Source organism: Heliangelus exortis, chromosome 23 (assembly GCF_036169615.1).
Source record: "Heliangelus exortis chromosome 23, bHelExo1.hap1, whole genome shotgun sequence".
Classification (NCBI taxonomy): domain Eukaryota; kingdom Metazoa; phylum Chordata; class Aves; order Apodiformes; family Trochilidae; genus Heliangelus; species Heliangelus exortis.
The window spans coordinates 7,680,096-7,692,655 of NC_092444.1; the positions used below are offsets into that span (position 1 = coordinate 7,680,096).

The following is a 12,560-nucleotide window of genomic DNA, read 5'->3' on the forward strand; positions in this document are numbered from 1 at the left end:
TGATTTATTGTGGAAAGGGGCAATTTGTGATGGAAATCTCCCCTATGGATTGTTTGCAAAGTGCTCTGGAGGATGCTATAAAAAGGCAACCCAACGCTCAACTAAACATACTTTGTATTTAAAACTTTTGCAATGGGCAAACACTTTTGTCTCCACTCAACCTTGGACTCAGTTTCCTGCTTAATGTTAAAAAAAACAAAAACCCTGCTGAAGCAACTTTCTGCACAGGGGTAACAATACAAACACTGCTCAGGAAGCCATCTCACTGCTTGGTTTGCAGTCAGCACTTGTGTCTGAGGGCCTGAGATGGGGCGAATGGCTGCAAGTACCTTCTCACCTTCATCTCACCCTGGGAAGGGGATGTGTGAGCATCAAACCTTCTCTTGAGCTACCCATCAGCCACAGACCTTTTGGGTATGGGGATCCTGCCCATTATTTGGAGCTACTGCAGTTGTTTAGAAGTAAAGAAGCAAAAACAAGGGAAATAGGGCAGACTTTTCAGATGTTTGGGGCTTTTCCAGAGCCTTCTCCAAGCTGAACAGCCCTGACTCCCAGGTGTCTTCATGGGAGAAGTGCTTCACCTCTCTGAACACTTTTGTGCCTCTCCTCTGGACTTGAGGAGTCTGTAAGTGTGCCTTCAGTTCCTGCCTCTGCTTCATCACCCCCAGTGGAGAACTTTTAACTTATTTAGGTTCTTCTATGCACCCCTGGATGCTGGGGGCAGTGATTTCCCCATTGTCTACTTCAGTCTTCTGAATCGGGCTCACTCCTCACAGGGGCAGCCAGGGGATGCCCAGAAGAACAAGAGCCACACTCCAGGCAGTCAGTCCCTGCTATGGCAAAGAGCATTCTGCTTTTGTGTTTTTTTTCCCTTGAGGAAGTCTGACATAGGCTGTTAGGTGACTGCACAGTGGGTGAGTTCCCTGGTCATCTCCACCAGAGAGGGAAGAAAACATTTCTCTTCCGAAGCCTGAAAGCTAAAATTTTCCCTTCCAAAGCTTTAAAAACTTTCTGAGAAGGGAGGGGGGGGGCGTAAAAACTCAGAAAAACCCAAGCTGCAAGAAAAACGTCAGCTCCAAGCCTACGACCAGCCTCCTCCTTCCAGGGATGCTCTCTCTGCTTCCATCTGCTGCTTCCCTGCCGCTGCCGTGGTAGCACCGGGAGCCTCCGGAGGGGAAGGACCCGAGCCTGAGGCTCACGGTGCAACCACGGCAGCCCCGGGGAGGTGCTTTGTCTGCAGCCGGAGCAGCGGGGGAGGCTCCGGGACCGGGCGGGGCGGTGAGGGGCGGGATCGGGGCGTCGGTGCCGACTCCGCACCCGTACAGGTTAAGAGCTTGTGGTGGGACTGCAGAAAAAGAGCAGAAAGAAAAAACTGTGCTGAAAACCTTGACCAGCATGGCCCAGCCCCGCTGCCGCTCTGTGCTCATCACCGGTTGCAGCCGGGGCATCGGGCTAGGGCTGGTGCGGGGGCTGGCGGCTGCAGACCCCTCCCCGGATTTCGTTTTGGCGACCTGTCGATACCCAGAGAAAGCGGAGGTAAAGCCGGGGATGGGGGTTCTGGGGGGCTCTCCTTACCTTTGTCCCTCTGGAGAGCTGGAAAACATTATCCTGGCAGCCCGGGCGGTCTAGTGGGGATGGAGATGGGGAGACGGGACACAGGGAGGTGGCACTCCTGGCAGCACAGACCAGGTGGAGCATCTCTGCTGGTGTCCCGGCAGCAAGTGCTTGGGGTGGGATGGGAGCTGGGGGCTGGAGGGGATGGAGTCGGTGCTTTGGAAATCGCCGGGGATGGAAGTGAAACGAGCTCAGGGTGTTGCTGTTCTCGTGTTTCCGTGTCCCTCCGACGGAGGGTGAGCTGGCACTGCAGCCCCGGGCAGCTGCAGCATCTCTAGGGCTCCTGCCAGCTGCTCCCTCATAGCCCGCGACTTTCTCTCTGGATTTGCAGCTGGGGATAAGTGTGTCTTGCCCTTCTCCAGTTTTGCGCAGACCTGGAGCCCTGCAGGGATAGTTCCTCCCCCATAAGTCTTCCCAATGGAGCCCGTTACAGCTTTCCTAGTTTGCTCTGGCCCCAGAAGGAGTTGTGCCCCTTCTGTCTCCTTTCTTTCTCTGTAGGAGTTGGAACAAGAGAGAAGGACCAAACAACAAATCAAATACTCCTCTTAGTGCCCTTCTGGGTAGGGACCAGAGCCTTCTGCTGCAGATGTGTAAGCTTTGGCTCATGTTGCTGATGAACTTGCAGCCCCTTCCCCTTTCAGCCACCACTCCTGCTGTGCAGTGTCTGGACTCCTTTCCCGTCCCTAGGCTATTATAAATTACTGTCAGACAAATTAAAGGCACTCTCCGAACCTTTGGAGGGCCAAGTGATAGTGAGGGCTATCAGTCTGCTCACTTTGTGGCCACTGCTGTCCTCTGTTGCATCTCTGGTCTGACCCTGCCTCTCCTCAGGCAGGTAGAACACTGAGCTCTCAGCTCCGCGGCTCTCAGCCCTGTGGGTTGGAGGATTGATACCAAAATCTTTGCTCAGCTCCCCAGTCTCAAGCATGGCCCAAGGCTGCCTCAGCAAAAGCTAAATTCCCTCGTGTGTGCAGAGGGGAACAGAGTTTAGATGTCTGTTCGCAGCTGGTGGGTTTTATTCCTTTCAGTGACCATGCTGTGCTAGCAACACACTTGTTTTGCTGCCTAGATGCTCAAAAACTTTAAACTAAAAACTTTAAATGGTGCCCAGTGTCCCCTTCAAGGGTGACAGTATGGGGCTGGTCAGGTAACACCTGCAGCCCGACAGCAGCACTGTGCTGCTCTACAGCCACTTCCAAAACCGAAAGAAAAGGTTTAGAATTTTGTTTCTTGCTGTCAAAACAATCTCTCTGCCTCAAAAGCACACTTAGGATATTTCTGAAGCGAATGGCTTCAAACAGCCCAGCCAGGCTGAGCTCGGGGGCACAGGCTGCCTTTCAGAACCTCTGGCTCCTGCAGCTCCCCCCCCCTCCTGCTCTACACCCGCTCCTGACCAGGTATTTGCTGCCATTCTGTTGGTTTTTAACTCCTGTTACAAGCTCTGGCAGCAGTCCCAGCTCTGTTTCCTATTCCCGGCTGCGTAACAGCGCGGTGCAGCAGTGGCACCGGAACCCAGCAGAGACATCTGACCCGCTGCGAGATAGAAATCTCCCCGCTCAGTTGTTTGTGCTAAAGCTGCTTTAGCCGGTGTTGAGGGAGGTTCTCTTTTTTTTAAACCACCAATTGGCCCTTGTGTTCGGCAGTGATTTCTCCTTATAATGGGCCTGGATCAGTTACACGGAGAAACGAAATGGTTCCTGCAAACTCAAAGAGCTCCCAAGGAAACACCGCAGGCACGCACCTGTGCACAGCTTGGGAGAGCTTCCACCTCAGAAAGCTGGAGTGAAAAAAACCTGACAGAGCTGCCCCAGGCCCAGGGGATGAAACAGCCTTCGAGGAGCACAGTGTGCTGGGAAGAGTCTGGGTCACTCCTTCCTTGCAGAAGCAGAAACCTGGAAAGTCTGCGGGCAGCCTGGAGGCAGGAAGCTGGCCAAGAGCCACATTCCAGGAAGCCCATAGTGATTCTGCCGGCCACACGGGTGCATCCTAAACCTTTTTTTCTTTTTTTTTTTTCTTTTGAGGGGAGGGCAAGGTTTGTCCTTGGTAGATCAGGGTGGGTTTTTGTTCTTTGTAAGGACGTCTAGGCCATGTGCTTTGGCAGCACATCAATAGAAACCTCTGCAGCCAGCTGAAAGCATATTCCTAACAGATGGGTTGGAAAGTCCACAAGGAAGGGGAATCTTTGCTAAAGGTACTGGAGTAGTCTCACCAGTATTATCTGTACCATCTGCAATGCATCAAGTTGGCACAAAACCTTCTGACCTTCTGAGGTGTGTTTCCACCCTGCTGCTAGTCCTTTTAGCTGGCAGAGGGCAAGCAGAGGCGTGCTGGAGCCTCTGCAACAGGAGTCTGAGCATCAAAAACACAACTGACCATCTCAAAGCTTGCATCCCAGTTGGCAGTGTTGCTTGAGGGTGGTATGGTATGGAAAGGCAAAGGTTCAGGGATTTTATTTTCTTTTTTTTTTTATTTATTTTCTAGAGTTTAAACTTGTTGCCTCCACTGATTTTCCAGTCATATCTTGAAAAAAACAGAGTTCAGGTTCCTGCACTCCAGAGAGTGGCAGACTGGCACTGCAGACCTGTCTTGGTGCTTTGCCCGTTGCAGACCTGTTTGCTAACAGTGCAGACTGGGCTATGAGGTGCAGTGACTTGCTCTCTCTCCCCTCAACTGTGAGCACTTGCTGCTTCTCTTGATGGTGATTCAAGCAGTCTAATTTTGTTTCCTCTCATTTTGCTTTCATAGTGACTGCTCAGCCCCTTGCTCCATCTCCTGGGTTAAGGAATGGATTTGCAGAACAGCAACTTTGCACAGTTCTCTTTAATTCTGCTCCCATCTGGTTTGATAGAGCCTGTTGTAGAAAGCAGGGAGGGGATAAGGATGGGAAGAGCTTAAATGTTAAATCCTTTTAAAAACCATCTTCCAGTTTTTAGAGGAAAAGTGATTAAATCTGCTTAGCTACTGGCAAATCCAGCCCCCAACTCTGGGACGACAGTCAGCAGTTCCCTGGCAGGAGACAGTTATCCAGACAATCTCCCAGCAGGGTGTAAGCTGTCACACAGATTACTTTGGAGTCTTCCACACAGTGGACAGACAGAAGCCCCTAAGGACCTGACTTCAGAAGGAGATGCTGGAGAAAACTCTGCTGCTGCTTTCCTCTGCTCCTCTTTCCACAGAAAGCGGCTGTCTCCCTGCTAACCCTGGGATAATGCTGAACAGCTGCAAGTTTTGCATGTGAGCCCGTGCTGGCAGAAGTTGTAATAACTTGAGCTCTTGTGCTGAATAGCTCCTAGGTGGCCTCCACAGAACATTTGCCTAACAAATGGGCTTCAGATCAGACGATAACATGCAGCAGGCCCGCAGGCGCATCCAGATAACGGCTGCCTCTCCTTGCAAAGAACCACACCAGGCTGCCTCAGCCACACTCGGAGTCTGAGCTGCCTTCACTTGGGCTGCAAATGGGATCGGCTACAAATCTCTCGCAAAATACCTCCTGTCTTTGCACTCCAGATGGACAAAACCACAGTATAGTTATTATTAGGCAGCTTGTGCGGGCTCCCGGACCCATCAGTAATTCTCTCCTCACTCTGGCTTTTCTTTCTGCCCCCATGCTGCTTCCCCATAAAAGGGAAAAAACTCTGACCCAAAGTCTGTGACTCCACCTGGTGATGGTGTAGCCCCTGCAGTCCTCTCTGACCTGCTGAGGTATGGAAGGGGGAGATGGCTTTTTGGAGAAGTGAGGTAGCTACGGGTGGGGAGGGATCCAAATGTTCAGGGTGTAAATCTGCTCAGTGTTTCCTGTAGGCAGCTTGGCTCTGCCGGGCTGTGAGACCTCGGGACAGGATCATCTCGTGTTCCTCCTGCTCTCCCTGCAAACCCAAGTGTGTTCCCAGGTGAAGGGGAAAGCGTTCCGTTCCTCACTGCTCAAGAGTCCTCCGCTGAGCGCTGGAAAGCTTCCAGGGCTTAATGTGCTGTTTCCCTTCCTCTGAAGTAGGAGATAGTGTTACTAACAGTGCTGTGTCTGTTCCCTTGTCAGACACAGAGCTCTCACTGAAGCGCTTCTGCACACTGTCTCTGTCAGCTTTTGGGTTTGTTTTGGTTTGTTTTTTTTTCTTTGCAACATGTTTTCGCCATGTGGTCTGCAACTGGGAAGAGCAGCGGAGCAATCTGGAGCTGTGCTCTCACAAGGCACCAGGCAAAAGGGGCGTTCTTGAAGTCTTTCTAATTTTGGGTTACTGCAGCGTTTGGGTTGTTTTGTTTTTTGGTTCTTCTGGCAGTTTTGCACTTCCTACAGCACGACGGTCTGATTCAGAGAGGCTTGTGGATTGGAGGCAGCCTGCAGCAGCTTGGTGTAAGCTATTACACAAGCAAAGAGTGAGCTGGTTGTACACTGTGAGACTGGAAAGCCTGTCTCAAAGGGACCTGGGCAAACGGGATCCACCTCTGACTTTGTCCTCAATGCAGGGTGATGTGACAGGACACCAACCTACCCTCTGCCTGACAAAGCTGCCTCTGGGTGAGGTTAGTTTGGTCGGATTGCTTCCAACTGGCCCAGCATGGCCAGATCCTTTCCAAGGGTTGTAACTGTAGTGAGTAATGCTTTCATAAGGAAGGGAAAGTAAATCTTAATAAATGACACGGACAACATAACATTCCTGGTTGAAATTGAGCGATAAATATCCTGTGCACTGATGAATCTGTATCTGGAGACCTGAGTGCCAGAGGATCTTGTTTCAACTGGAGCAGGCTGACTCTTTGTTAATCATAATTAAAATCAGCAAGAAGGAAACAAGAGATGCTAATCAGAGTTTAAATTTTTCTTGGAATCCCTAAGAGCTGATTCTCAGGGGTAACTACTCAGGTGCGGAGCCCTTCTGGAGAGCTATTATGCTAAATTCAGGATTAGAGGGCTGTGTTGGGGGTTTTTGTTTGTCTGTCGTTTGTTTTTCTGTAGGTTCTCACAGCACACTGACTACAAATGACCTAGCCAGTCTACCTCGTCTTTACCTGCTGGCTTTTAATGAAACTGTGTAAACTGACATTAAAACACAAGCTGAGCTTAGAACAGCATTTCACCTTCTTCTGGGGGCAGTCCCTGTGGGATGGTTTTTTGGGTTTTTTTTGGCTTTTGGGTTTTTGTTTTGTTGGGGTTTTTTTGACTTGGTGTAGTTTGCTTTGTCTCTTTTTTAATGGGGAGAGAAGGCATTTGGCAAATGACCACAGCGAGTTTCAGGAAAGCTTGTCTCCTCAGTAGGGTGTCAATAACCAGGACATGCACTGCAGTAACATTTTTCAGAGTTCTCTGGATACAGGAGGATTTTCATCTCTTTAATCAAAAATCTTGGGGTGGGGGGAGAGGAGAAGCAGTTTACATGGTGGTGATGTCTGATGACACTGACATGAATTTGTCCTGGTCTCTTCCTCTCTGTGTGTTCCTCTTAGACACAGGAGGGAAAAGAATAGGCTTTTGTGCAATTTGTAGGTTTCCTAGCTGGATTTTTCAGCTTCTGTTTGTATCAGGTGGAGTAATATTCCTGAAGACCAAAGCTGTCTAGGTTAGCTTTATGCCTGGAAGCTGCTTCTGAGAAACTTAAACCACTGAAGTGGGAGTCACTTGTTATCTAAGCAATTAACTAAATGGAAAAACCATTGAATTTAAACCTGATTTGCATGCAGCAATTGTAATTTCATGCTGTTTATGTTCTGGAGAATGCTTAATGCTGCAGTGTTTGGAGTTCTTCACCAAACATATTGCTTACTCACTTCAGAAGCCTCTCAGCTGCTGTCTCTCCACGGAACATCTCTAGCCTTTTAGCAGAAGGTAGTAGCTTGTTTCTGTCAGAGAGAAAAGCAATCTGACTATAAATAAATGAACAAACTTTGAGAAGCCAGAGCACTTCTGGAGTTCATTATCAAGTGATCCTGTCAAACTGAAGTCCATTGGAGAGTCCCAAGCCACAAAATTATTGCAGACCTTGACATGACAATACTATTTCATGCCTGACTACCAGTAAACAAGATAGTGTGTCCTGGCCCTTGAGTCTGTTGGAAAGTGTCCCATGAAGGCCTGTCCAAGGGAAGGAATGTCATTTGGTTTTGTGCTTTTGTTTTCCTTCCGTCCCCCTCTCCTTAAAAGCCTTCACTGCAGTTGTAGATTATCCTCAGAGGGAGAACAAATTTTCTAAACAAGCCTGGAGAGAATCCTGCAGAACATCAGCTGAGATAAGAGATGTGATGCATTGTAGCTTGAAAGAGGACATGGAGTCCTGAAGTGTCTCTGAGCAGCAAAGAAGAGCTCTTTCAACACCAGCCCTCCTGACCCCTATTCCCAAAGGGCTCTTGAAGTGGATTTGCTTGAGCCAGAATGTTTGGCCAGGGTTGCTCAGTCTCTCAAAGATGGCAGGGTGTATGTAATCCATCTGCTACATTTGGCCATACTTCCCCTCTGGCTACATGGCACAGAAACCTGAGTGTTCCAGCTGGGCCTATACATCCAATTTGGACACACTTGGTCCAGCAGCACCACCAGTACAGTCCTCATTTTCTCCAACTCATTACTGAGAGGTAGCAGAGAGGTGACTGAGTTATAGCTGGCTAGCAGGGAGAGAACTGGGACAGTTGATGAGTATGTCACCAGTTTCGTCTCTGCTTCACCCTCAGTGAGAAGAATTCAAGCTAAGGAGAGTGCTGAGAAACCGAATTTCCATGGGGAAATTGCTAGGAAACTTTTCCTGCAAACAGTGCAAATGGCCTTTCTTAAGCACCCCCCTTGCCCCAAACTGATGTCTAGCACCAGATGAGCTTCAGGAAAATTACACTTCTCTTTAAAAAAAGTAGGGAATTATTACTCTGGAATGCAGTCTGAGCACTGGATCCACTATGGAACTGGCAACCGTAGTGGTCTAGTGGGAGATTTTTGATTATGCTGCAAACACCCCCTCGAGCTGCACACATGGAGAACTAACTCTGCTACATCACATGCTGATGTCTTGACTAAGCAGGTGAAGAGCCCAGGTTTTTTTGAGCAGTTGATCTTACTCTCAGGAAAGCTGCTCAGGCTAGAAAACAAAGCAGTATCACTGCCTTCATCACAGTTTGAAAATAAAGGGCAGTTACAGTCCTGGAGTTGCAGATCTGATCTACAACTGTCTTATGTAATAGCCATGGATGTGTGTATATATATAAAGATAACACAAACGATTTCTTCTCCCTAGGAACTCCAGCAGCTTAGCAAGCAATACAGCAATATCAGGCTCCTTCAGCTGGGTGAGTAAAGGCCTTAAACAGAAATACTGTCACCTGGGTCAGGTGAGTGCATCTTAATAACCTGGTCTGCTGGGTGATCAGCAGCTGTATATGACCCCCAGCAGCTGAAAATGATCCCCCTCAAGCTAACACTGGAGAAATATCATCTGTGTGAAGTCTGCTGTCATCTCTGTGTGCTGCTCCCCATGCAGGCTGATGCCTTAGCTTTGCTTTAGCATGTGTTGCATGGTGAGAGGTGGTGTTTGAACCGCACAGTTCACAGTGGCTCTCTCCTCTTGGCTCCTCTGTGCAGATGTGGTCTGTGAAAGCAGCATCAAGAAAGTTGTCAAGGAAGTGGAAGAAATTGTGGGAGACAAAGGTCTGAACTGCCTCATTAATAACGCTGGCATCAATGTACTTGCTTCTCTGGAGGAAGTCACAGCAGAGACAATGCTCACCATTTATGAAACCAACACAGTTGCCCAGCTGATGGTCACCAAGGTAAGAATTGGGAGGAATCTGCTTTGTCTATGGTACCCTAAGAGGCTTTTTGCACTAGTGAGCTGGACATGTAACCCAAGCATTTGTCACCTTGGAATGGCAGAGATACAGGTCTGATATCAAACTGCATGCCTAGAGAGCAGCAGCAGATCTTTTCTATCAAGGACTCTCCATTTAAATCCATCTGGTAGAGGGCCACTGCAGTGGACAGGTTGGGTTAGGTGGTGGGCAGAAGAGACTGAAGGTCCTTGATACTTGCAGCTGGCTTTATAGGAAGGTTTTCACTGGTCAGGTTGTCTGGGAAGCCACCACCATTCTGTGCCGGTGCAATTCTTAGAGCAGAACCTGAGAGCCCAGGTTGCCTTGAGTGAGCCAAGAGCAAGCTGACCAAATTAAACAAACCTCTTGTTTTCACAGGCCTTTCTGCCCCTTCTGAGGAAGGCAGCCCAGCTGGGCACAGGAATGGGCTGCCACAGAGCTGCTATTATCAATATGTCCTCCCTTGCTGCTTCCATGCAACTCGTCCAGGCAAATGAGATGTTCCTCAAGGTCTACCCCTACAGGATAGCAAAGGTTTGTAAGCTTGGTCTGTGCAAACTGGGTGAGGGCAGGCCTGTGAGTCAGAGACCACCCTGAGCTTAGGCAATGCTGTGAGGTGTTCAGCACCTCCTTGGAGAGGCTGACATGTTCTTATTCTTCCTGTGGGTGGAAAAGGGACCTGTGAAAACAGAGCATCAGGAGCTAGCATGCCAGCTTCTTGAGAACAGGCTCACAAATTCTCCACCTCTACTCTGACAGAGATCCATTTCAGAGGGACTTGGCATTCAGGGCACAATTGATGCCATCCAGTGTGTTTTTAGCTGTGTTCCTCTCCAGTCCAAGCAAGGGAGCAGGCATGGAACTCAACAAAACATGTGCTGACTTGTACATGGTAATGGTAGTCAGTGAGAGGTGGAGTTCTTAGTTTTGTCACATCCAGAGTCTGAGTTTGTACAAATTGTCAAGATTAGACATACAGTTTCTCCTACACCACCTACTCAGAAGCTGTTAATGTGCTTGTTTTCTCTGCTCAGAAGTAAAAAACCGGAATGTTTGTGTAGTGATTATTGCAGAAAAACAGAGTCCTTATGTCAATATTATTTTCTCCGCAGCTCCTTAGATGTTTTAAACGCTACTTTATCTTCTGTCATAGCTTAGTTTCATCTTTGGGCAGTAAGCTTATGGTGAAAGAGCTTTCACAGTGCTTCTCTTAACAGATATCTCTGAGAATAAAGTCTCCCACCAAGGCTGGATAAGTTACTGTGATATTGTTACTGCCCCTTCATTTTTCAGGAGCCATGGTGGAAGAGAGGTGCCAACGAGTTTGGCTTGCTCTAGGTTTGTAAATCTAGCACACTAATAGATGATTTCCACTCTTGCAGACTGCACTGAATATGATCACCAGGTGTCTTGCTGCAGACTTGAAATCCGATGGAATTCTCTGTATTTCTTTGCATCCAGGCTGGCTTCAGACAGACATGGGTGGAAACATGGTAAGTGAAAATGTGTCAGTGTGACTCCCTTGTTGTGAGCAGGAACCCATTGTACAGAATACATTTCCATGTGCTGCAGAGGCACAGCAAGAAAATACACCCCTCGCCCCTTGATTCTAGGAACTCCTTAAATGCATTCAAGTATTTTCTGTAGGAAATTCCCAGTAATAATCTCAGCTTGATTTGCTCTAGGCTCCCATGCAGGTGCAAGAGGCAATCCCAGGTATCCTCTCTGTTCTGGATCGTCTGGGTGAAAAAGAAAATGGTTCCTTCCTGGACTGGCAAGGGGAAACTCTGCCATGGTAGAAGTCCACAGCCTGCTGCAGCAACAGCACATCACTCTGTGTTTAAATTGTGCCACTAGTGTCTGTGTCTCTAGGGTTTTCTCCTGGCTAGCTGAAGCAGCCAGCCTGCTCTCCTTCCAGCTGGATTTGGAAAGCCAGGTGGCTGACTCCTACTCGGTATTGCTACTGCTCTCTCCTCATGCTTCCTGCAAGTCCTGCTGTGCTCTTAGTGATGGGTATCTCCTGGAACCAACTCAAACAGATTAAAAACTGCAAGTTAAATCCAGAGTTTGGTCCCACTTCACTTCCAAAACCAAAGTGGCCCCCCAGCTCTCTGCAGAAGACCTCGGAGTAAGGTCAGTGCCGTCTGTCAGAGTCCATTGTGGAAATACCTCTCTGGAAAAGGTCCTTTGGGTTCCTTCAGGCATGACTGAGCCAAGGGAGCCAAGGCTGAAATTGCCCAGCTCTGACCGGCTTGAATTTGGCACTTCTGTAAAGTCCTCAGCAAGCCCTGAGTGTCCCCAGGCTGGCAGCCTGACATGAGGGTGGGAATGTTGTTTTGTACATAAACTCCTGAAATGTTTTCAATAAAGTCTTGTTTAAAGGAACAGCCTGTTGACTAAACTACCTGGACCTAATTTCTCTGTGTGTAAGTTTCCCTTCCCTGACCAGAGAACCGCACTTTTACCTCGCAGGGAGAAACTCTCCTCTCCTTCAGGCTGTGTGGGTTTGACACGGCAGTGGGGACCCGAAAACTGAGTCAGACCCTTGTTCTGGTCTGAAATACCCAAAGGTGAAAAAGATCTTTGTGTTCTGGCTGAGGGAAGGATGAAAGCAAAAAAGTCCTTTTGAAGTCTTGGGATCGGCTTCAACTTCACTCCCTCATGCCAGCTGATGAGGCACTTTCATGCCGTGCCAAGATGGTGGGTGCCTGCACCCAGAGAGGCCAAACAGCAGCCAGCCCAGAGGGAGAGGCGGGTGTGAGGGACCGGTGTGAGGTGTGAGGGACCGGTGTGAGGGACCGGTGTGAGGTGTGAGGGACTGGTGTGTGAGGTGTGAGGGGTGTGAGGGACTGGTTTGAGGTGTGAGGGATGGGTGTGGGCACCTCAGGAACGCCTCAGGGCGTGAGGGAGCGGCGCCTCTCTGCTTCCCCTCTCCCCCACCGCCACGGGGACAGAAAGCCCGGCGACAAACGGCAGAGCCGCCCCGCCTCAGTCACGGTGAGCGGAGCAGTGAACACACGGGCGGACACACACCGGGACACCCAACCCCAGCCCCGCGGTGCCGGCGGGCGCCGCCAGAGGGCGCTGCTTTGGGAGAGGGAGCACAGAGGGTACCGGAGGGCGGCGCTAGGGGGTGCTGCCCGCCGGAAGTGGTGGGGCGG

The 12,560-nt window shown here is 49.5% G+C and overlaps 1 protein-coding gene across 1 annotated transcript; it reads left to right on the top strand.

Annotated features, from left to right (window-relative positions):
* The first annotated feature begins 1,283 nt into the window (after positions 1–1,283).
* On the top strand, positions 1,284–11,784 carry LOC139806978 (C-signal-like). Its single transcript, XM_071767372.1, has 6 exons — positions 1,284–1,536; positions 8,829–8,880; positions 9,173–9,360; positions 9,778–9,933; positions 10,782–10,892; positions 11,085–11,784. Exons 1-6 carry the CDS (start codon positions 1,396–1,398, stop codon positions 11,196–11,198), a joined length of 762 nt encoding a protein of 253 aa, XP_071623473.1. The 5' UTR covers positions 1,284–1,395; the 3' UTR covers positions 11,199–11,784.
* The last annotated feature ends 776 nt before the right edge of the window (positions 11,785–12,560 follow it).

Coding starts and splice junctions, on each gene's coding strand:
- LOC139806978 (XM_071767372.1), top strand. CDS start 1,396: ATGGCCCAGCCCCGCTGCCGCTCTGTGCTCATCACCGGTTGCAGCCGG. Junction 8,881..9,172: donor TATCAGGCTCCTTCAGCTGG/GTGAGTAAAGGC, acceptor TCCTCTGTGCAG/ATGTGGTCTGTGAAAGCAGC. Junction 9,934..10,781: donor ACCCCTACAGGATAGCAAAG/GTTTGTAAGCTT, acceptor CCACTCTTGCAG/ACTGCACTGAATATGATCAC.